Source organism: Myotis brandtii, unplaced genomic scaffold (assembly GCF_000412655.1).
Source record: "Myotis brandtii unplaced genomic scaffold, ASM41265v1 scaffold751, whole genome shotgun sequence".
NCBI lineage: Eukaryota > Metazoa > Chordata > Mammalia > Chiroptera > Vespertilionidae > Myotis > Myotis brandtii.
The window spans coordinates 775668-800469 of NW_005370994.1; the positions used below are offsets into that span (position 1 = coordinate 775668).

Sequence of the window (24802 nt, forward strand, 5' to 3'; positions counted from 1 at the left end):
ATTCATGATTTACAAGCTAGTCTAATGAAGCAAAGAGTGGTATATGGCATATTTACAGATAAATAAGAGACAAAAATATATTATTTACTAATTATATAATTATGAAGAAAATACAAAAGAATCTGTTTTACGTATTTATACGTTCTACCAGTGTAGTAGAGCGCGGGACACGTATTTAAATGTAGAGAAACATATTTGATAAAATTTGACATATATCCATGATAAAAATTCTTATCAAATTAAAAATAAAAACATTCTTTCTGTGATAAATAACATAGAGAAAATACTTATACTAAAGTTTATACTTAATAGTGAAATGTCTAAAGAATCTACTTTATGAACAGGAACAAAGCAAAGATGTTTACTATTACCTGTTTTATTCATGATTTACAAGCTAGTCTAATGAAGCAAAGAGTGGTATATGGCATATTTACAGATAAATAAGAGACAAAAATATATTATTTACTAATTATATAATTATGAAGAAAATACAAAAGAATCTACATATAAATTATTAAAATTAATAACAAACTTTAGCATATCTGAAACAAAATGTTAATAATACCACTTGCCTTTCCATATACCTGCAAAAGTAGAAAATATAATTTAAACATTAACAAAAGAAGGTACTTAGGAATAAATCTAATTAGTTATGTGCAAATTCTCTTTGTAAAAATTATAAAAGTTTATTGGGAGATATTAGGGAAGACAAATTAATGTAGAGATCAATCATATTCATTCAGAGAAACACTTGGTGACATGATGCAAATCTACCACAATTAAGGAAAAGATTAATAAAATTCCAATAAAAATTATCAAGAGGTTTTTTTTTTTTTTGGAAAGTGGGCTTGACAAGTTGATTCTAAATTTGTGTGAAAATGCAAATGTCTAAGGATAGCAAGTATACTCCTGATTACAAAAAACAAGGTGGGTGACCTGACCTATCAGATAGCAAGATGTATTGTAATGCTAAATTTTGTAAGTTCAAGTGTGGTGTTTGTCTGAGGTAGACAAAATTAAATAGAATAGAGGTCCAGAAATATATTCACGTGTATATAGAAACTTAATATATAATGCATGTGTGCTTTTAGATAATTGAGGAAAAGATAAACTATCCAGTAAAATGTACTGGGGCAATTGGTTATTCATATAGAAAAATAGATTGGATGCCTATTTCACAACACATACAAAGTCAACTTCAGACGATTTAAGACTTAACTATGAAAGGCAAACTTACAAAATATTAAGAAAACACTACAAGAGCATATCCTTTGGAATATGGAGTTGGAAGGGATTTCAAAATGTTTAAAAACTTGCTACATTAGAACACATTAAAATGAAGAACATGTGTTCATGAAAAGACATCGTAAAGAAAATGAAAACACAGGTCATAAACTGGGAGAAGCTATTTGCATGCAACAGACAGACAAAGGGTTAATATAGACTTTTATAAAGAATTCATACAAATCAATAAGAAAAGGACAAACAATCCTGTAGAAAAATGGGCCATATTCTTGAACAGGCACTTGGCAGAAAAGAACTGGAAAAATAGGTTCAGTCTTATTACTAATCTGAGAAATGGGATTTGAGAGCACAATACCATCTGAATTGATGAAAATTAAACATCTGAAAACTCTAGGCAAGGCTGTAGGGCAGTAGCACCACATATATAGCTGCTCTGGAAAGCAATGGCATTGCCTGGCAAAGTGGAAACGGCATACTTTTGAACCAAACATTTCCAAGTTAGGTATATAGCCTAAGAAGTGCTTGTACATGTACAAGGGGACATCAACAAAAAGCATTATAACAGCACTGCTGGTGGGAAAAGAACTGAAAATATTACAAATGTCTATTAGCACAAGACTGGATGAATATATGGCAGTACATTCATATAATGGCATACAGCATGAGAGAAAATGAGCCACGGCTACTCACATATAAATCATTGAAACATCATGTTTGGTGAAAAAAATGAGTTGCAGAACAATTCACATGGTATGATTCCATTTATATAAAGTTTCCAAACATTCAGAAGTAAACAACATATTGTTTAAGGATTCAAATGTGACAGACTCATGAAGAAAAGCATGGGAATGGTAAACACAAAGTTCAGATGGTGGTAATCTTTGGATGGGGGCTGGGATAGGAAGAAGGATGCTCTTAGAAAAGCACCCTCAAGGGTTTCAAAAATCCTGATTGTTTTGTTTTTCACCCTTAATGAAGGCTACTCCGATGTTTATTATATTATCACTAGAGGCCCGGTGCACGAATTCGTGCATGAGTGGGGTCCCTTGGCCTGGCCAGCAATCGGGGCCAATTGAGGCCAGCCGGCCAGAGGGAGGGACCGAGGGAAGTTGGCTGGCTGGCCCTGGGAGGGACTGTGGGAGGTTGGCCGGCTGAGGGAGGTTGGCTGTGGTCAGTGAGCATCATAGCTACTAGCGTCATCCAGTCGTCCAGTTGTCTGGTCATAAGGGTCGCTTAGGCTTTTATATATATACTAGAGGCCCGGTGCATGAAATTCGTTCACTGGGGGGGAGGGTGTCCCTCAGCCCAGTCTGCACTCCCTCCAATCTGGGACATCCCTGTCACAATCCAGGACTGCTGGCTCCCAACAGCTCGCCTGCCTGCCTGCTTGATCACCCCCTAACCACTCCCCTGCCAGTCTGTTTGATGCCTAATTGCTCCCCTGCCGGCCTGATCGCCCCCAACTGCCCTCCCCTGCTGGCCTGGTCGTCCCCAACTGCCATCCCCTGCAGGTCATCTTGTGGTGGCCATCTTGTGGCCACATGGGGTGGCCATCTTTGACCACATGGGGACGGCCATCTTGTGTGTTGGAGTGATGGTCAATTTGCATACCGGTCATGACTAATTAGCATATCTGGGCTAATTAGCATATCCCTCTCTTATTATATAGGCTAGATCAGTGATGGCGAACCTATGACACGCGTGTCAGAGGTGACACGCAAACTCATTTTTTTGGTTGATTTTTCTTTGTTAAATGGCATTTAAATATATAAAATAAATATCAAAAATATAAGTCTTTGTTTTACTATGGTTGCAAATATCAAAAAATTTCTATATGTGACACGGCACCAGAGTTAAGTAAGGGTTTTTCAAAATGCTGACACGCCGAGCTCAAAAGGTTCGCCATCACTGGGCTAGATTCTTGATATATTAACATGTGATATGTATTCCTTCATATCAGTTCAATATTTAATAAAACAATTTGAAGAATAATTGATAAACACTCAGCCTTTGTCTTCTTAGCAAATAAACCCTTTCTTCTAATTCTAAATTAGTTATTGCTGCTGCTGTATTATTTTCACCTGCAATTTAGAAATTAATGTAAGCTCACCTATCGAAGAAGTTTGTTCAGAAAAGGAAAAGTATTCCTTGATATTGCTGGGCCTATGAAATGGAGGATAAGGACAGAAACCCGTGTTTTGCATGTAGCAGATGATCTGAAAAAGGACTGGCTTTGAATTAAAATAAAATAAAAAGTAAAATTGACTTCAACTTCCATGAAGCTATAAAACACTTGGTTTCAGAATTTTCGGTGGACTTTTCCTTCAACTTGGTTGCTGCACCTGTTTGTAAGCTCTTTCCTGATATTCCACCTCTTGAGGAATCCCTGGGCAGCCAATATCCTGACAAGTTTGGCGCTGGTGTCAGGAGAGGCAGGGTGGAGTGGAGCCAAGGATTTTGGCTGCTTGGCCTCTGGGATTGTGGCTGGAGCACAGCTGGAGACGCAGGACACAGAGGCCAGGCTGGCAGAATTAGAAACAGGGTGGAACAATTACCCGCAGTCCTGGGCAGTGCTGCCAGGCGATCTAGTTAATTTGTTTTTGAATAATTAACTTGAGGACTTTAATTATCGAGATTCATTATCAGCCATGATCACCTTCATTATCACCATGATTACTGCCACCCAGAGCATCTTAAGCAGAGCAGTAAGTGCTGTTCAAAGTCCGTTTTGAGATGTGAATCTTATCCTACAGTGAAGATGAAAATGTGGTCAAGAAAGGTACAGACAGATGAACCAACATCAAACTAAGGAGACTGGCTTAGTGGCAGATTCTGTTGCTGTATTCATTGGTTGTTTTTTTCATTTGCTTTTGACTTTGTAGGACAAAGCCATGCCGATTGATTTAGTAAGCCTTGGCATCCCCACCCATAAATAAAGCCTGCTGAAAGTGATTTACTTAGAGTCAATGTTTTAATTATTTTAAATCCCACAGTTACTGAAATCACTCTTTGAAAAATAAATAAATGTAGTAATTTAAGACTTTCATAAATCTTATTGGTGCATAATGAGAAGCTTATTATTCGCTCCTTTTAACTTCACAAATATTGCCAATATGTCATATTCACATGTTTATTATCTCCTTCAATAATACTATTTTCAACTCTCTCTTAACACAGTTTTCCTCTGAGGGTTTGGCAGTTCCCTGCTTCTACAAATATCTCATGTTTGATGCTGTGTAAGCTGTAGGGTGCAGGGGAGATAATATGACCTGGGTTTAAACCCTGATTCCATCACTGGTAGTTGTTGGACAGAAGTTATTTAAAATCTTTGAGACTCCGCTCCCCATCGGTAAAATGGGCATAATAGTCCCTATCTTGTAATTGAAAGAGAAAAGTTCATGTAAAACATGCAGTACATAGTAATTGTTTGTAAACTGCAATCCCTTTGTTGTAAGAAAAGATATGCACAGCAAAATGTATCTAAGAAATTTTTTTGATGAGAATAAATGGAAGGTGAAACAAAGACATCTCACTTCACCTGCTCCAATGAAGCCTTCAGAATCTCAGGAAAGCTGGTCACTCCTAGCCACAATATTCCTGTAGGGCAGTGATTCTCAACCTTGGCTGCACATAAGAATCACCTTTGTTATGGGGTGGGGCCACAACATTAGTAACAAAGAAACAGAATTTCTGGAGGATGAGGCCCAGAAATCAGGATTTTAAAAAGATTCCCAGGTGATTCTAATGTGCAGCCAAGGTTGAGAACCACTGCAGTGTAGGGCAACAAAATCTCTGCCCTTCTGCACCATCACTGGAGTGGACATTTTTTTTTCTTTTTAAGGAAATGAGGAAATTACTTGTAAAAGATGGAACTTTGAAATGACACATGGAGTTTTAGTTGTAGAGTAAAGGTCTTGCTGAAAGATGATTCAACTTACTTGGCTTGAAAGCAAATGAAAAATGACTTGATTAAGCATTGAGAAGCATGTGAAAATCTAGAGATGAACAAAGACAGTGCATTTTCAGTTGATCTGCTTATATTATGATGAACACTGGGAGTTTTTTGAACTTTGTTCAAACACTAGTTGTCTTCTGGTCTGCAATTTTACTTTAACATCATATCATTATTTTTTCCATAATTAAGATAGTATATTACAAAGCACTTGGGAAATGGAGAATTTGAAAAACATGCTTTCCCTTCCATGCTTGTCCTTATGTATACAGTGGGGCCTTGACTTACGAGTTTAATTCGTTCCGTGACGGAGCTTGTAACTCAAATTACTCGTATGTCAAATCAAAAAGTGAACGAGTGAGACACGTGATGCTGGGCTGATGTTGTGGCGTTCACTGTGACATTCGCTGCGCCAACTAGCAGTGGGGTATCTGAAGCTGGCTCGTAACCCAAATTTTAGCTCGCAACTCAAAGCAAAAAATCGGCTGAGAGACGGCTCGTATCTCGAAAAACTCGTTAGTCGGGACACTCGTAAGTCAAGGCCCCACTGTATATGTTTTGTGGCTGTAATCATTGTTTGTATGTAATTTTCCAACCTAATTTTTAGTTAATATTTTGACAAAACATTTTTAAATGCTAAGTGCTATATTTATTACATTTTATGATTTATTTAACAGGTTTTCTATTGTGCATATTAAAATTGCTTCCCAATTTTTGCTGTAACATATAATTATTGTTAATAATTTGCTTTCAGAATTTTTCAAAGGCTTTTATATGTATGGAAATTTAAAAAATAAAAATAAAACTACCAGCTCTCAACTACATTCCAGCAAACTTCTGCCAGGTCTTTCCTCTTGAGCCCAGCACAATTCATCAATCCTGATTTCTCTCTCAACCTGCAGGCAGGTGAGCTCTGCATAAGTTGCAAAAGATGGTAGAGGCAATTTTGCTTAAAAGTTAGCTTTACCGAACCCTAGTAATAGTACAAGGTCAATGAGAAAGAGAGACATCTTGCTGTAGCAACAAAGTCTAACCTATTCCAGTGCTCATTTCTCTATGAGACAAGCCATTATGTAGACTTAGTGAGAAAAAACAAACAAACAAACAAAAACAACAAAACAAAACAAAATAAAAAACCTAAAAAGAAAGAGAGAGAAGCAGAATAAAATATTTAAAACTGGCCAGAAAACTTTATGCATGCATTTACTCCCTAAATCCATATGGGAGGGCTGGACTAAGTATGTATTTGTCACTTTATCCTATTAACACTGTTTTTGACCTTTAGTCTTTTTTCTTATTCCCCCATTTTTCCTTTACCCAGACTGTTCTGTCAAGGAATTTGAGGGCTCCATGGACTTGTCCATCCTCTTTTTATCCTCTCCAGCTTTCCTTTCCCACCCTATGTCCAGTGTCTTGAAATGTAATTTTCATTACTTCAGTTCAGAAAGTACTGAGCATTGACTATGGGCCAGGAACGGTGGTAGGTCCTGGACATTCAATGGAGAGTAAACAGAGTACGAGCTGGTCAAGAGGATGGTGGGAGGTTCTGACGGAATGCATATCTGAGATGGAGTTAGCCAAGTGATGACTGGGTGTGCATGTGCATGTGTGAAGCGCATGTCTCAGAGGCAGGGCTTTGCAAAGCTATGTGGTGGGAGTGAGCATGGGGAGTGCACAGAGGAGGAAGGCCGCAATGCCTGAAACCGCATTCCCTCCACGTAGAGCCCAGCCAACAGGAACACGTGCAAAACATAAAGCTCAGCTGTCCATGCTTTCCCGGTGGCATCCTGTCTGGGTAGTCAGTTACCTTTTCTCATCGTGTCTGTAAGATGAAGAGGTCCGGCCGCTGGTCCATATAAACATCTTAGAGGATGTGGATCCAAAGACTCCTTTCCTTACGGTGGAAGTCCTGGAGGAATGATGAAAAGACCTAAAAGAGGTAAACACGGAAGTTCAGTCTATTGCTTTAAATTTTGGGAACTCTGTATCAACAACAAGCAATAGCTCTCTGTGGATTGACCTTTCAATAAGACCAGGTTTCTGATGCTGTGGGGCAGCAGGTCTCAACCCTGGCTGCACATGAAAATCAACTGGGAACTTTTTAAAAACCACTGAAGCATGTGCCCTTCCCCAGAAATGTGCATGCGATGTTTTGAAAGCTTCCCAGGTGTTTCAAATGCAGTGCTGGGGTTGAAAGCCACTGCCTTAGGGCAACATGTTTTTCCAGTTGAGGCCTCTAAAATGCCTCCTCCAAAATATAATTTTGGTATGATTTCACACTCTGTGGTACACTGTATATTTCCAAAATTTTGGTTCAGATTTGAATACTAACTTTTTGCTCCTTTTCTCTTCAAAATGTTTTTCTTGAAGCTGACAGCTATGAGATTTTGGGGACGTAGTAACATTTTTTTAAATGTGCTCTGCTGTTGCCAAGCTGTGGGCTCATCCCCTTGCAGTTGAGTGTCAAGGAAATCACAGCAGCAGTGGCAGCAGATACTGACTGGCTCCTAGAAGCCCGGCTTATAGGATCTAGAACAGCCGTGGGCAAACTACGGCCCGCGGGCCGGATCCGGCCCATTTGAAATGAATAAAACTAAAAAAAAAAAAAAAAGACCGTACCCTTTTATGTAATGATGTTTACTTTGAATTTATAATAGTTCACACAAACACTCCATCCATGCTTTTGTTCCGGCCCTCCAGTCCAGTTTAAGAACCCATTGTGGCCCTCGAGTCAAAAAGTTTGCCCACGGCTGATCTAGAATCAAGATATCAGAGGGATGTCGTGTTCTTTTGGTTATATTTTGATTTAGGGATAAGTTCTTTCATCTCCACGCATAGCACTAAAAATAGTTAGCTGTTTTTATTTATTTTCTACATAATAATCATCTAGGGTGTTAGAAACATGAAATATCATAGGAATTGTAATCACATATACAATTTAAAATGATATTTAACAAGTAGAAAAAAGGAAGGGAGGTAGGAAGGTGATTCCTTATGGTCTCATTGCCACTCTTGGTTTTCTTTCTGGTTGAACACAATATTGAGGGTAAGCCTGGGAATCCAAATAATATTAGCCACTATACACTGTATTAGCTCCTAGATGTGATATATGCATGTATTATCTATACATATGTCATGAAGTATACATGCATATATCTGGTATACTTATATTATGAAAACCCTGCAAGCTATTATTTCCAGATTACAAATGATACCTCCAGGAGATTGGGATGTTTGTCATATGCTTCCAACCAATGCCCACTTGCCTTCAGTTCTTGTGCTCTCTAGGGAAAGACTCATTATGGTCTAGCCCAGTGATTCTCAAGCTGTCATGTGCATGCGAATGTCCTAGGGATCTACAATGTAGAATCTGATTTAGTGGGCCTGGGGTGGGGCCCAAAATTCTGCATTTATAACAAGTTTTTGGGTGATGCTGATATCACTGGTCTGCAGACAACACTGAGCAGCAAGGGCTAAGGGTCAGTGCTTGGTTATAGGCCCATTTTGCTACTAACTAGCTGTGTGGCTCTGAGAAACTCACTTAACTTTTCTAGGGCTTAGTTGTTTTTAATCTGGAACATGAAATGTTTGAAATATGTAACTTCTAAGATCGCTCCCTCAGCTCCAAAATTTTGTGATCCAGTAAATTAAAGAATGAATCTAAGTATACTGTAATTAATTGCATTGCCTACTTTCTGAAAGTAGGTCTGGGAGTGGAGCTCCTTCTGTAACACTTGGGCCAACATCAGAGGTAGAAGGAACAAAGGCCATAGGAGGTAATAGGGATTCAGTAACCAGTACGAACATAAGAAGTCATACTTCCACCCTCGCTATCCCTAGGACAAATGGCAGGAATGAATGGATGCACCAGAATGGATGCCCTAAATAGTTTTAGAAAGATTTAGAAGTTCAGTCTGCTAGCTCTTTAGTGACATGAATCTGGTATATTTAAAGTTATTTATGTTGCCTTTTTAATATCTTTAAAGCACATCAAAAGCATAATATTCTCAAGATCCATTCATGTTGTTGCAAATGGCAAGATTTCATCTTTTTTATGGCTGAGTGGTATTCCATTGTATGAGATATATAAAGAAGATGTGACATATCCAATTATCCATTCACAAACACTAAGGTTGTTTCCATGGCTTGGTTATTGTAAATAACACTGCAATGAACATAGGGGTACATATATCTTTATTAATAAGTGGCTTCATATTTTTCAAGTGTATATCACAAAGAGGAGTTGCTGGATCATATGGGAGTTCTACATGATTTTACTCATGTGGAATATAAAACAAAAAGTAACAAACTAACAAAGCAAACAAAAACAAACTCATAGATACAGACATCAGAATGCTGTTTACCAGAGGGGAAGAGGGGCCAGAGGAGGGTGAAGTGGGTAGAGAGGGTCAAATATATGGTGATGGAAGGAAACCAGACTTACAGTCATGAGCATGTAATGGAATATATAGATGTTGAATTGTAATGTTGTACTTTTAAAATGTATAGAATGTTATCAATCAATGTTACCCCAACACATTTAATTAAAAAACATAGAGTAGAGATTAAATGTATTAGTATTAAAACCCATCAGCCTTCAGGAAAGAAGAATGATTTTAATCTAAGTTGAATAAACCACTTCATAAAAATGAGGATTGACTTAAACTTTCCAGAAGCTATTTCAACATTTCTGATCACTTTAGTCACCCCTCAAATGGTTGGGGACGTGGAATAGACAAAGAAAGGTGGTACAATTTGAGTCAAGGTAAAGCAATAAATGACTGAGTTCCTGGCCGTTACAGGTCATTAGCCTGCATTTAATAGACAAGCCACACGTATTACAAATGCTTTGAAATCATTCAAAATGAAAGGGGCTGCAGTGATTTCAATACACTTAGGTGACTTTTCAGACTGCGTTGCTCGCTTGCTCTGTTGCTCTAAGATGATAAAGAAAGGGAAGATGAAAGATATGTTTATTCTAATGAGCTGTCTAAAACTTGTTGGAAAGGCCTTATTGACTCCTCAGGTTATTCCAATAAGTGGATTTGAGTATGTTTACCCCAGTTTTTTTCCCCCCACAAAGATACAGTTATTTAAAACCTGCTAATTTTGTTGTTAATTAAAAGGGAAGGGAGTAACCGCCTTAAGGACAACAGTGTAAAGGTTCTGTGCAGGTTGAAAACAATTTCTAGGCTTCAAAGAAACACTCAGATTATGTTAATGAAGCTGGTTAGGCGGTTCTCTCAGCTCAAAGGCAGCCCTCCTGAACTCCTTACCTAATTACCTCAATTCCGCTCACTTTATAAGACAAGCAACATTTCTTTTGAATTGTAATGAGGAAAGTTATACAGAAACAAGAAAGCACTTTATTAACCTTTGTAATTTGGAATCCTACCATGAAACAGAGCTGTGTTGGTGGCTGCAAAGGGCTGTGGGCAGGGGGAGAAAACCTGGTCCAATTCCATCATTAAATGACCTAGGAACTGAGGTGAATCGGGCAGATGAGTGTGATCTGAAACCCAGAAGTCCTAAAGCGGGGAGTCAGTGAGACTAGAACAGTGATGGTGATCCTATGACACACGTGTCAGAGGTGACACGCGAACTCATTTTTTTGGTTGATTTTTCTTTGTTAAATGGCATTTAAATATATAAAATAAATATCAAAAATATGTCTTTGTTTTACTATGGTTGCAAATATCAAAAAATTTCTATTTGTGACACGGCACCAGAGTTAAGTTAGGGTTTTTCAAAATGCTGACATGCCGAGCTCAAAAGGTTCGCCATCACTGGACTAGAACAATATCTTTGTCTCAGGAATTTATAAGGGGGTTTTTCCCATTTCTCACGCACACACATTGTGGGTTTCTACCTCCCTGACTCAGGTCACACCTTCCCTCTGCCTCCCGTCCCTGCCAGGGAGGGACTGTCTCTGTTTTGAAGGCCATCGCAGATGTCACTTCTTCTGAGAAGCCTTCTCAGGCCCACACGTGCAGCTTCCTCAGCTCTGCTCCCTATTCCTGGTACTCGCCTCTGTTAGAGCAAGGCACAACTCATCCCTCCCCCCTGCGAGGCCGTGGGCACTCGGGGCAGGGCTCTGTCTTATGCACCTTTACGCACAATACAGGGCACACAGTGACACACTGGTTGTGTCTGCTGCCTTGACCATTTAAGTGTCCACTGGAAGCATGACCATTGGTACTGGCGCTGGCGACCTGCGTGGGGCTCACTACCGCTGGGTGCAGCCCACAGCTCCTTCTGGTTCATTCCCTTAGCTTGGGATGTCCCTCCTTCTTCCATCCCCCACCGCCTCTCTTTCCTTGATTGTCCTACTCCCTCTGTCTCATTCACTAACTTGGACAGAAGGTTTCTATTTCTTGCTGAATTACCACCCAGTAAGGTTTTCTTTAGAGGGGGCAGCAGGCAAATGAACAGATGAGCAGGAGAGCCCCAGATACCAGTTTGTTTGTTCACATCTTGGCATCACCACCTACCAGTTATGTGACTTTGGACAAGTCAATTGAACATCTTTGTGTCTTAGTTTCTGCAATTGTAAAAATGGGAACAATAATACTTGCCTTTCTGGTACATACTAAACATTAGTTTATTAATTTTCCTCCTGTTATTAATTTTAAAAGCAAACATAATTGGATTTTATTTTTTTTGTAAAAAAATCCAATTAAGTTGTTTTGTACTTGTACATTGAGACTATTGATTACCTCCCCTCCCCATGGATCAGTGGCACTCAATAGAGAAAACACAGTTTTCTGAGATATTGAGATAATAAAACTGAAATACTTCCTCATTCACATTAAGTTAATACCCATCCTGAGCAACAGAAGCAGAGGTGCCTCTGAATCCTGGACACACATTAGAATCACACGAGGGAACATCTAAAGAAAGCTGGTGCCTGGGTCTCAAGCCAGACCTGTGAGAAACTTCAGGGGTTATCATTTTAAAAAAGTTGTTCTGGGAATTCTGCCATGCAGCCAACGTGAGAAACACTGTTAGAAACTCTCAGGCTCTGACTTAATTAATGTGAATTATTTTTCTTAAAATTTAAGCTCAGTTGGTAAACATTATTATATTAGTTACATTAGTTTCAAATACAATGATCTGACATTTTTATACCTTTCAATGTAATCGCCCCACTAATTCTAATAATCATCTGTCACTGTGCAAACTTATCACAGTATTATTGACTATATTCCCTTCACCTTTTCACCCACCTCCTCCTCCTCCTCTCTGGCAACCATCCCTTTGGTATCTGTTTCTATGAGTCTGTTTTTGTTTTGTTAGATTACACAATATAGGTGAAACCATACGGCATTTGTCTTTCTCTGCCTTACTTCACTTAGCACAACACCCTCTAGATCCATCCATGTTGTTACAAAATTTTTATGGTTGTGTAATATTCCATTATATAAATAGTATATACATGTATACATGTATATTGCATTTTCTTTATCTATTCATCTATCAATGGACACCTAAGTTGCTTCCATATCTTGGATATTGTAAATTCCATATCTTGACTATTGGTCCATATCTTTTTGAATTAGTGTTTTTGTTTTCTTTAGATAAATACCCCAAAGTGGAATTGCTGGGTCATACGGTACTTCCATTTTTAGTTTTTGGAGGAACCTCCATACCGTTTTCTATGGTGGCTGCACCAATTTGCAGTCCCACCAACAGTGTGCAAAGGTTTTCCTTTTCTCCATATCCTTGCCAAAAAAAAAAATCACAACAAAGTTAAATGTTATGGAGATTCCCCTGGCTCTAGAAGCTTTGGGTGGAGAGTAACTGCTCTAGAGAGCCACTCTGCAGTGGCTCCTCACTTCCCACCGGTGCCGAGGCCTCGCGGTGACCGATGCAAGGGAGAGTGGGACACACAGCAGGAAAGAGCAAAGTGGTTCCGTTTTCTGGTGTCAGTGGCCTTGAGCTATGCACATGGGATACTCTTAATGCACTCTGCTTTATTACACTGCAAGCAGGAGCCAGAGGAACCATTTAACACATAATTACATGCCTAATCTTGCGTAAAATGGTAATTCTAATGACATCACAGCAGCAACTTAAAAGGTCACTCAAAACACAGAAATTTGGGAATGCTTCTAATGCGTGGGACTTCATCTTCGCGGATGGCATATTACATGTTCTCCACAGGAATGGAGTTGTTTTGGCTTTAGGGCCTTTGGAGGAAGAAGAAAAATATATGGTGGTAATTTTAGTCCTAGTGATTTAATTTAGAACACATTGGTACTTTTTTATTAAGGGCGGTTTAAAATGTCATTGGGATGTTTTCTTCCAAAATGAACTCCTGCACCTGGTTTTAATTAATTCATTTGGGCATCTGCTTGACAATATTTAGTATGTGCCTTCCATGTGCCAGGCACTGTACTGGGTACTGCAGGCACCAAGCTACCTATTTATGTTTCTGAGGAGTATAATCCATGCTGGGTCAAAATAATACATTGACTTTTGCACTATATCAGAACTGTTCTTTTTATTTTTATTTATTGTTTTTTAAAAATATACTTTTATTGATTTCAGAGAAGAAGGGAGAGGAAGAGAAAGATAGAAACATCAGTGATGACAGAGAGTCATTGATTGGCTGCCTCCTGCTTGCTCCACACTGGGCATCGAGCCCACAACCCGGGCATATGCCCTGGCCGGGAATCGAACTGTGACCTCCTGGTTCATAGGTCGATGTTCAACCACTGAGCCATGCTGGCCGGGCCAGAACTGCTCTTTTTAAAGGTTCTATGGTTACTGTTCTTTCCTCACCTCACCTAACCTCTCAGCTTGCTGAATTTGATATCAGTGTCATTAGTCATTTCCTTCTAAAAATGACTTACAGGACAATGCTCTCTTGGTTTTCTTTTTCACTTTCTAGCTGCTCCTTCCATTTCTTTGTTCCTATTTCTCTACCCACCCCTTACATGTTAGTATCATCTGGGGGACTAGCAAGTACTCCTGAATGATTTCTTGGCAATGCCTCTGAATAGGAATGGAAAAGACCTTTCTTCCGCAGATTGATGCCTGGAAGATTGAGTGAACAGCTCCATTTGCTGCCTAGTTGTAGAGGTAGAGAAGGGTATTGCTGAACACCATGGCCTCTTTGAGAAGAATCAAATACCAGATAATGGATTTTTGTTTGTTTATCTACATGTTTATCACAGGCTGCTTTTCAATAGCTGGGTCAACCATGTATGGGCTCTTCTGGTTGGAGACGGGTGTGGGAGTCACCATGACCTCTGTCACGTTTGTGGGCCAGTTGTTGATGTAATTGCGATGTGTTTGACTTCTGCTTCAGGAGATCACAGCTCAAGTTAAATAATGGACCCATCCTTTAGCCTGCTGGTGACTTGGCTCATTGAGCTCAGCGATTCAGAGGCTCCGGGCTTCTAATCTTTACTCTGTCACTGAGTAATTGTCTTACTGCAGGCAAAGCACTCCTTTTTTCCTCCTCAATGTTGCCACATGCGAAAGAATGACTGTGGATTTACTGCTATTCTTTTAGTTAATTCAGCATTAATTCTGCATTCAACAAATATTTGTTGAATGCGTGACTATGTGACTGGCAATGAGCCTGTGTATTGGGAGATATTGGTGAACACAATGGACATGACCCTTCTCTTATGGAACTTATAGTCTAGAGGAGGAGACAGACTGGTCAGACAAGTGTGGATCAGGGTCTTTGACATAAGATTGTCATGCATGTGCATGAAATAAAATACATAACTGCATCACTTCTATAGTCATAACAGCTATCAGAAATGATTATCTCATGACTTAGTTGAAAGAACTTTGAAGTTACTTTCAGGTTGAAATCTCAGCTCAATATATTGTTGAACTTCCCTGACACTCATTTTGCTCATCAAGAAAATCAGGGTAATAACATATTATAAGGAATTGCCATGCTGATGATTTGAAATAATGTATGGCATTGAGTAAGCACTCAGTAAATGTTAGTGTTTTTCATCTGGAGGAAATAGTAGAAAAATTTCCCCTAAATTGGCCATACCAATACATCAAGTCCTTCTGTTTTTTTTTTAAATTTTATTAAAAAAAGTTCTATGAACAAATGGAGAACACATTTTTCCATAGTTTTAATTAGTCTACTATTTCATAATTCACTCCTTAATGAGCTTTTCAAGTGGATAATCACAACTGATGTTCAGTTTGATTCCTTCTATGCTGCATATTTAAAGCCAGTTTAATTGTTAAACATTCACTCTACTGAGAATCACGCAGACACAGCTGGTATGAGAGAACGTGCTCATAACTCACGTGTGCTTCCTAGATTGGTATGAACAACAGGTTTATGCAGATACCATTTCATCTCTTCTCGGCAAATGTGGTTTAATTCTGGCTTCTAGGTGGAAATCTAGGGAGGTAAACTATAATAAAAGCTTTTTATAGAGAAGAACTAGAAATGAAAATAAAGGTATGAGGTACTTCTCCAGACCTATATAAATACTGCATTTATATGCCTTGCTTTATTTAATTCTGACAGTAACTCTAGGGGAGCTCTCTCTATTTACCAGAAGAGGAAACTGATATTCAGAAAGTAAGCAAATTGTCTGAGGTCCCATAGCTATTAAGTTGTAAAGTCAGAATTTCAATACAGGCCTGTCCAACTCCAAAACCTATACTCTCTCAACCTGTACATTTTTGCTAGGCAAACCAAGTACCAAAATCCATATCAAATATAATAGGCACTAAATGATGGTGGCGAGATGCAGCCTTTTTCTTCATTGAGTACCACATCCTTTGCCACATCAAACTTAGAGAGGGAGGGTGGGGGTTGGTAGAAGAATATGGCAGGAGTGAGAAAAAGGCAAGAAAGTAAAGAATAGTAAGACAGGTGAACCCCAACTCAGGCTTTGCTCCTTATTACCTGTGTTACACTGGCAAACTTCTAACACTTTTCCACCTGTTTTCTATAAATTGAAGTTGTTAATAATAGTACATTCCTCATAGAGTTTTTGTAAAGGCTGAGTCATTATGTGTGGTGTGTTTTGTGATGTTATAATGTAAGAATCACATATATTATATCAGTACACAGTATATGTAATATGAATATATGCAAGTTTAATATATGTATTTTTGTTAATATATAAATAACAGTGTGTAAACAGATGTGAGTTAATATATGAAAAGTACAACATGAGGGGAATTAAGTATATGCTATTATTATGACCACTTGAAATAGGTTAAGTATATATTAGATTTAAAGATAATAGAATCTGTGTAGAAGTTCATACACTTAAATACATTCAGTCGACATTCATAAATGAGATCTTTAATTTTTCATGGGAAGAAGAGTGGAGGAAAGAGTAAGCCAAGGACACAGCCTGCTCTGCCCCAGACTAGTCTGTAACTGGGCCCTTTTGCCTTCTGGCTACCTGTTCCTCAGATGTAACATGAGAGGATGAAAAGACAGGAGTGGAAGGTTCCTTTTGTCTAAAATGTTTTATTTTGTTCTGCTTTAGAAAATTGCAATCAAGGTCTATTCCTATGACTTATTTGACTTCTCATTTGTCTTAGGTTAGATATGATTTATTTCTGTTTTACATTCTGTTGATTTCTTAAATGAAGCATTGAGTAATGCTCATGGGAACTCTAATAAAGCAGAGGGAGGAGAGAGTAAGCACCAAATGGGAAGGCGACATGAAAATGCCTGCCAACGATCCCTAGAAAGGATTTCTATGGACCAGGCCACTGCTACAGAGCTGGACATCTTGGGCACAAATCTTGTCTGGCTGTCAGGATTCCAACAGGCTCTTATGCCTAATTCCTCCCACCCCTAGACTGTCTCCCCACACAACCCCATCTATAGCCCAGTTTTAAAACCACTGCTCTTTCCCAGATGGGATTTGTGATAGTGGAAATTTTGGCTGCTACGGCAGATGGTGAGGGAGATATTTTGTCAGCAAGAAAATATGGTTCATAGGTCTTGGTCTGTCCAACTGTAATGGTCATTGGGTGAACTATAATTAAATTTGTCCATAGCCTCTCCCAATAGGCATTTGAACTGATTACTATTAATATGTGTAAATTTCTACTCCTGGAGGAAATCAGCAATACTAACTCAGTGTTCTCAGCATCAAATTGAATAGTCCAGCCCTTTCCCCCCCACACCCCCCAACAGTCAAAGATTCATTTAATTTATCCATGTGTTTTATTGCTAAGGGGAATAGTGGTAAGAAACCATGAGAACAGGAAGCAGAGAACACCGAGTTGAAGCTCCATTTCTGCCCTTTTGCTACTAATATTACATTGGATGCAAGCTAATGAACTTCTGTGTGTGTGTGTATGTGCGTCTCCTTATCTATAAAGTGGGAATATTAATGCAATCTTTGAGATTTGTTGTGATGTTTAATTAAAATAATGAATGTGACATTATTGGAAGCTATTTATTTACAAATAGCTATTTATATGTATATAAATAACAGTTTATTTATATATCCTAATGTACATAATATGCACATTAAGACCATTATCTCAACTAAAGGGATTTGAGGCAGAATTCATAGAAATCATTGACTACTAACGTTTTAAAACTGGAAGCATTATGAGAGGTCTAGGCCATATGCCAATATTGAGACTTAATATTTTTGGTTTTCTTGGATTGATGAAAATACAGCAATATGTGTCAGTTTAAAATGAAGTGAGAAAGCTGAGAAACAAAGAAATGGGTCCGCTCCTTAAACTCATTTTTGCCATACTGCTTTCAAAACATGTCAATGAATGAAATAAACACTTTAAGCAAATTGTAGAGGAGGAAAATGATCATTGTTTCTTTCAAGGATCTTTAAGAAACAAGGAAATGCAGGTGCAATAGCCAGGGATAGCTGCACCTGAGGACACTGGCTAGACACTATGAATTATGGGGCCAGGGAGATTGTTTCAGATGCTGTGGTATAGCCTCAATCTAGAGCAGTGGTTCTCAACCTTCCTAATGCCGTGACCCTTTAATATAGTTCCTCATGTGGTGGTGACCCCCCCAATTTCATTGTTACAAATTGAACATGATTAAAGCATAGTGATTAATCACAAAACAATATGTAATTATATATGTGTATTCTGATAGTCTTAGGTGACCCCTGTGAAAGGGTAGTTTGACCCCCAAAGGGATCGCGACCCACAGGTTGAGAACCGCTGATCTAGAGTTTACACAGCTTTAGGAAACAAGTTTACTGAGGGAAGCTAGATGACAAATCAACCTAAACTGATGTTAGTTAGTGACATACATATGCTTCATAGAATTTACCAAAAATAATCAATTCATATGAACACCTATTTACTGTTAACAGATAGGTTAAATCCTTGGTCATCTGAGACTCATAAGATGCTTAGAAGTTATTCTCCCCTCTATCTGATGCTTTGATTCCTTTAGAATACTCTAAACAAGGAGTTACCCAGCTCTTGATTAAACAACTCTAGTGGTGGGGAATTCACTTTCCCTGGAGACCACCTCTCCCATTGTAGAACATTTGTATTTCATGGAAAGTGTTTCCATATGCTGAACTGGAATCTGTCTTCCTAGAGTTCCACTATTGTTCCTGGTTCATCCCCCTGGATTGCTTTCCAGATGTTTCAGAATAGCTGACAATATTCTGCCATCACTTCTTCACTATGAACTGCATGTTATTTAACTGTTCTTCACATAACATGATCCCAGTTTCTTTTCCTATTCTAGTCACCTCCTCAGTATATTTTCTATTGGTTAATGTCTCTCTCAAAGTATCATGGGCATACTATTACTAAAATTTATTTATTAGTGCTGTATATATTTTAATTAATTTAGTTGCCACAAAACCTCTACAAGACAGGTACACTTATAATTACTATCTTACTGAAGAGGGAACTAGGGACATTAAATAACTTGCCCAAAGTCACAGAGCTGGTGGATGAAGGAGCTAGGATACAAATCTGGTGCCTACATTCAGAATCTACACCCTTAAACACTGTACAATTCTATTTTTTTCTGAATATAGTGTTTCTAGTGTCATCTGATTAGTGTTGAGGATGGCAACACTATCACCTTCTTTTATTTATGTTTCCTGAGATCATGTTAACATTCCTGGCTGGTATGGTTGATTATGGTACATACAGGGAATTGAAAATGAAGAGTCAAATCTTGAAATTCCACCTGTCTTGCAAAGACCATACAGAGGTCCTGGGCCTTATCTTGAAGATGATGAAATCCTATTATGCATTAAAATTTTTTAATTTTGAAATTCATTACACATTTTTAAGCAAGGAACCAAGCCACATGATGATATTTACATATTTGAAAGGAGTATTGATAAATTAGAGCAGGATGAAATGATAAGCAGGAAGGAGATGATAATGGCAATAATCCAAGTAAGATCTGAAGGAAGTGTGAATGCCAAATAAATAAATAAATAAATAAATAAATAAATAAATAAAATAAAATAAAATAAAATAAAGAGATCCAAGCAGTGTTTGGAAAGTGTGAGGTCAGGACTTGGTGATATTGAATTAAAGAGGTAAAAGGTGATAGAAAGAGGATTTTATTAAAAAATTTAAAAAATCCTCACCTGAGGATATTTTTCCATTGCTTTTTAGAAAGAGTGAAAGAGAGGGACAAGGAGAGAGAGAGAGAGAGAGAGAGAGAGAGAGAGAGAGAAACAGAGAAACATTGATGTGAAAAAGACATATAGATTGGTTGCCTCTCTAGCATGTGCCCCTACCAGGGCCCAGGATGGAACCTGCAACCTGGGTACATGCCCTTGACCGGGAATCGAACCAGAGACCCCTCAGTGCATGGGCTAACACTGTAACCACTGAGAATACTGGCCAAGGAGGAAAGAGGATTTTAAAAGGATATCCAAGTTTGTCTTTGGGAATTCTATGGATGGGTGGCCATCATTAACAGCAGTGGGGAATATAGTAAAAGGAGTGGTACTTTGGGGCAGGGTGGGTTGCTGGAGCTGCCGGGGAAGGTGCAGAGTGGCTGGGAGAGATAAAGAAAATGCCAAACACAATGTCCAGGGCGGAGGGCTGCAGGCAGTGAACATGTACAGTGACTCAGAAAGAGGGCCCAGATGTAGACGGCAAGCTGCAGCTTGGCTTTGGTTCTTGGGAGCCCCCAAGGATGAAGTCCCTGAGCTGCCCTTGATGTCTTCCTGTGTCGAAACTCCAGCCAAATGATTCTAATTTTCTTTATCACAATGTCAGTTGTAAATGAATTTGTATTTACATAAGGAATAACATGTTTGACAAGAACCATATTCATCATTTCAAAATGTTCCCCAAATACTCTAGCAGGGTGAGCATTTGGTATAAATGGTATGTCTGATGATGGTGATTATTTCTCAAGGAAAAGAATTCCTATTTTAAGAATCTAATGTTTTTAGTGTGAAAATTGGTTTCCATATAATAAGATCTAAGGGTGTATATTATTTACACTGTAAGTATTAGGTCATTCCTTCTCAAAACCCTCTCTTCTCCTTTTCTTGATCATTTAAACAGTTTCTGTGGGCTTCTGATTAATTGATGCATTCATTTATATATTATTTGTTAGAGACAAATCAGATATCAGATACCATACTAGATGTGAGGGATTAATTTTGTATTTTTGGCCAGTATGAGGAATATGGGAAGTCTTAAAAGAAATCAAGTGCTTAAGCACAATAATGATGTTGGTGAATTGGCAACAAATATTAATGGGTGAACTGCTGACCATTAGTAATAGCTTGCTTATTCTTGTGTGAATCACATATTAGTTCTTGACCCAGAAAAGTCAAAGGTACTATGATATGTCTCTGAAGTTTGGATGCATTTATGGAATCGGGCTGCAAATATTCGATGGCATAGAGCAGCGGTTCTCAACCTGTGGGTCGCGACCCCTTTGGGGGCCGAATGACCCTTTCACAGGGGTCACCTAAGACCATCGGAAAACACATATATAATTACATATTGTTTTTGTGATTAATCACTATGCTTTAATTATGTTCAATTTGTAACAGTGAAATTGGGGGTCACCACAACATGAGGAACTATATTAAAGGGTCGCGGCATTAGGAAGGTTGAGAACCACTGGAATAGAGAAAAGTGAGCCTGGTTCAGAAAGCAGTTATATACCTTCATTTGTATGAGGGTGGGTCTGGGAGGCCTGTTGCCTTCTGCAAGTTGAAATCTTTTGCTACTTTTCATAAGATCTTCTAGTCAAAATTAAGGTCAAAGACACAAGGAAAATACTGAGATGCTAGATAGTAGGAGCGCACAGCATTTGCCCTTTAAAATTTCCCTAAGTTTTAAAAGGACATAAATGGTGGATATAGTTTTGAGCCATTATCCCTACCGTCTGTTCATTTTGATTATATCCTCAATGACAATGGGGCAGAGAAGGATGGCAAGTTGTCCTAAGTTTGAACGGAGAAAAAAAGTTTCTATGCTTGTAGAAGTAGTTTTTGGCAAGCCAATCACTCTTGTCTCTATTCCAGTCCAGAGCTGGTTCTTCTCAGTGTGTGCTCCTCCCAGTGTTGGTGATACAGGTCTGGTCTGTGCCACCCCCCCAAACAGCACCCCCCACTCTCTGGAATGTGAATGAGAGCTGCAGCCTTACAGTCCCATAGTGTCCAGAACTCCTCTCTGTGTAACTTCTCACAGAAGCATTGTCTCAGACCATGCCTTTCCTTGTTTAGGCCCTCTATATCTAACCGATTTCTCAAGACCATGGAATGGAAACAAGGGGATTTATGGGATAGGGGCTGGGCCATTGTTATGGACTGAATGTTTGTGTCCCCCTAAAATTCATCAGTTGAAATCCCAACCCCCAAGGTGCTGATTTAAGTAGATGGGACCTTTGGGAGGTGAGTAGATCATTAGGTGGAGCCCTCATAAATGGGATTAGTGCCCTTATAAAAAAGACTCAAGTGAGCTCCCTCACCTTGATTTTGGACTTCCCAGTGTCCAGAACTGTGAAAAACAAATTTATGTTGTTTATAAGCCACCCAGCCTGTGGTGTTCTGTTATAGCAGCCTGAACAGACACACGTAGTAAATGCTCTATGGATCTGTTTCTTCTCCTGCTCATCCTTATTTGTTTTACCTGATATCTTCCCAAGGCTTAGTCTGTAAAAACGTGTAGCAATAAAAAGTAGGGCATTAAAACAGAAGCAGAAAACCCTGTCCCAACAAATTGTTGAGCTGATGTTTTTGAATAGGGACACACTGAGCATCTGCTCTGTGTTGGAAATGAAAAGGTAATGGCTTTCTGTCTATTAAAGAAAACCAATGAATCGGGACCTCCTTTCTTCATGGTGTTTGACAATTTCTTCAGTAGGGAAAGATGCAGTGTCATAAACTCTAGGAAGAATGTGCCTAGTGAACTTCTAGAGTCCCCTAAGGGGACATTGAGCTGGAGTCTGGGTTAACGTGGGAAGAGTGAGGAGGAAGAGGCAGTGAACATGCATATTTCCAAGACATGCATATTCTCCTCACTGCATTCCAGCAATGATTGTGTTCTGAGTGTATGACTGTCCTTGCTCTGTTAAAAATAAATCTGGCTGAACAAAGGGGTACTACCTATTTGATTCTTCTGGGCTCAGATTCAAAAAGGGGTGAAAAAGAAAATTTAGATTATTAAACGCTTACTGCTATGAAGAAGAAATCACCCATGAAAATATGTATAGGTCATATTGATTAGTGAGAAAGCAGTAAGAGAGGAGTAAATTGCCAGAGAATATAAATAGGTAATAAAATATGTTTAATAAGTATGAAGACTGGAAATCAGGAATCTCTAAGCTGTGAGCAAAGGGAGAAGAAAGGGACTAGGTGCCTTTTCTCCTTGCTCCTATTCCTAACTCAGAAGAGCAGTCGTGACTGCTTGATCTGGAAGCCTGCCTGGGGTCCTGATATGCCCTGCCTATGCCAGGCTTCCCTTTTGAAAGGAGAGACGAGGTAAGGGAATCAGCACAAAAGTGATGGGTAGTTTCTCTGTCTGAAACTGTCAACAGAGCACGGAGCTTTGAAGTCTTTGAAATTAGAGAGGCAAGTGGTGTGGCCGCCACTGGCTTTGAGTTCCAGAGAAACCATTAGATGAGTTCAGGTCAGACTAACTCCCTGATTGGGCATGAGCGATGATAACTGAGGACCAAACTAAGCTAGATGAAAAGTGATTGCTACCAGTTAGGGAAGACACCTGACTGCATCTGTGTGCTCTAGTTCTCAAATCAGTCACTTTCAACACGTATTTATTGAGCACCTGCTATATGTAAGGCATTGTTATCTGCATAAGGAAATTTAGCAGAGGTAAAACAGATCCTCATAAAACTGTAAATTAAATGACATGACATTGTTAATACTTGACTATTTTTGACCTATCCGAATGGCAGTTTCTTGTGGTTAAACCTAATACTTCCAAGAGGGAATAGAGTGATAAAGATAAATAAGACTATTCACATATCATGTCAAATGGTGATAAAAGTGCCTTGGAGAATGTTACATATGGTAAGGCAGGGGATGCTTTGGGAGGAGGGGCAGTCAGGGAAGCCTCATTGATGAACTGACATTTTGGTGAAGACTTGAGGTGGGAAAGGATTTAGCCACCTCAGTGGGAAGGGGGTAAGGTATTTCATATTCAAGGCAGGAGAATGACCATTGTAAAGAGGCGAAGGTGATCATATACCTATTGTTTTTGAGGAACAGCTAGAAGGTAAGTGCGGATGTAGTAGAGTTAGGTGGAAGTGATTAGTAGTGAGTTAGAATGTTAGGAGGCAGCCAGACCACCAAGGTGCTAGTAGATAGGGCTTGTCTTTTGCTCTGAGTGAAATGGGGAGCCATGGCAGGACTTTGATCAATGCAGATTATACTGGGGCCACTCTGGCTGACGTGTTGAGAATAGACCGTGGAGAGCAAGGGTTGAAGCAGGGAGTCCTATTTTGATGTTGTACAAAGGGTCAAGACAAGAGGTGATGGACTTGCAGAGCAATCTGATAGCAGTGGAGATGCTGAATGTATTTTGAAGGTAGAGCAGACAGGATTGGCTGAGTGTTGATTATAGAGTATGTGAGACAAAGAGGAGGCTAGGATGATTCTAAGATTAACATGTGGTTTTGCTATTCTCAGGTAAACACAGAAAAATTTTCAAGCAAACACAGAATTATAATTTAATGAGTATGAATGTTCTTAAAAATCTCTGAATAGATTGTGTGCAATTGGTTTTTCCCAAGAGTAAGTGTCTATTGGCCTTATCCTGTGTTTACAGACATCTCTGTTGATTTATCCAAAGAGTAATCCTGGTTACCAACAAGACATAAAGGCTGCGAGCCTAACAGACCTGGGTTCTGACTGCCACTTAGCAATGGTGTGAAGCATCTTTCCTGGAAGCCTCAACTTCCTTGGTTAGATGAAGCTAATAAGACCTACTTGGCGTGGTGGCTGTGGTTAAGTGAGATAATGCGTGTAAAGTGTCGAGCAATAAATATTTTATGTAATGTCAGTGGTAATAAACTGTGAATAGACACCACTGAAGTGCTTGATAACCCTCTGCAACACTTTCTCATATTTTACCTTATTTTAACCTGTGGAACTTTTATACTGAGAACCATATTGTGGTGTTTTATTTTTA

At 39.0% G+C, this 24802-nt stretch overlaps 1 protein-coding gene across 4 annotated transcripts in view; it reads right to left on the bottom strand.

The window, feature by feature from the left end:
• The window catches only part of KCNMB2 (potassium channel subfamily M regulatory beta subunit 2), a 231498-nt gene that overhangs the window by 25410 nt on the left and 181286 nt on the right, over positions 1-24802 (bottom strand). For all 4 annotated transcript variants that reach the window (XM_005883018.2, XM_014530635.1, XM_005883019.2 and 1 more), the window contains exon 2: positions 7005-7127. In XM_005883018.2, the coding sequence (XP_005883080.1) occupies positions 7005-7060 (56 nt within the window). In that variant the 5' untranslated portion in view covers positions 7061-7127. The remainder of the gene's footprint in view (positions 1-7004; positions 7128-24802) is intronic.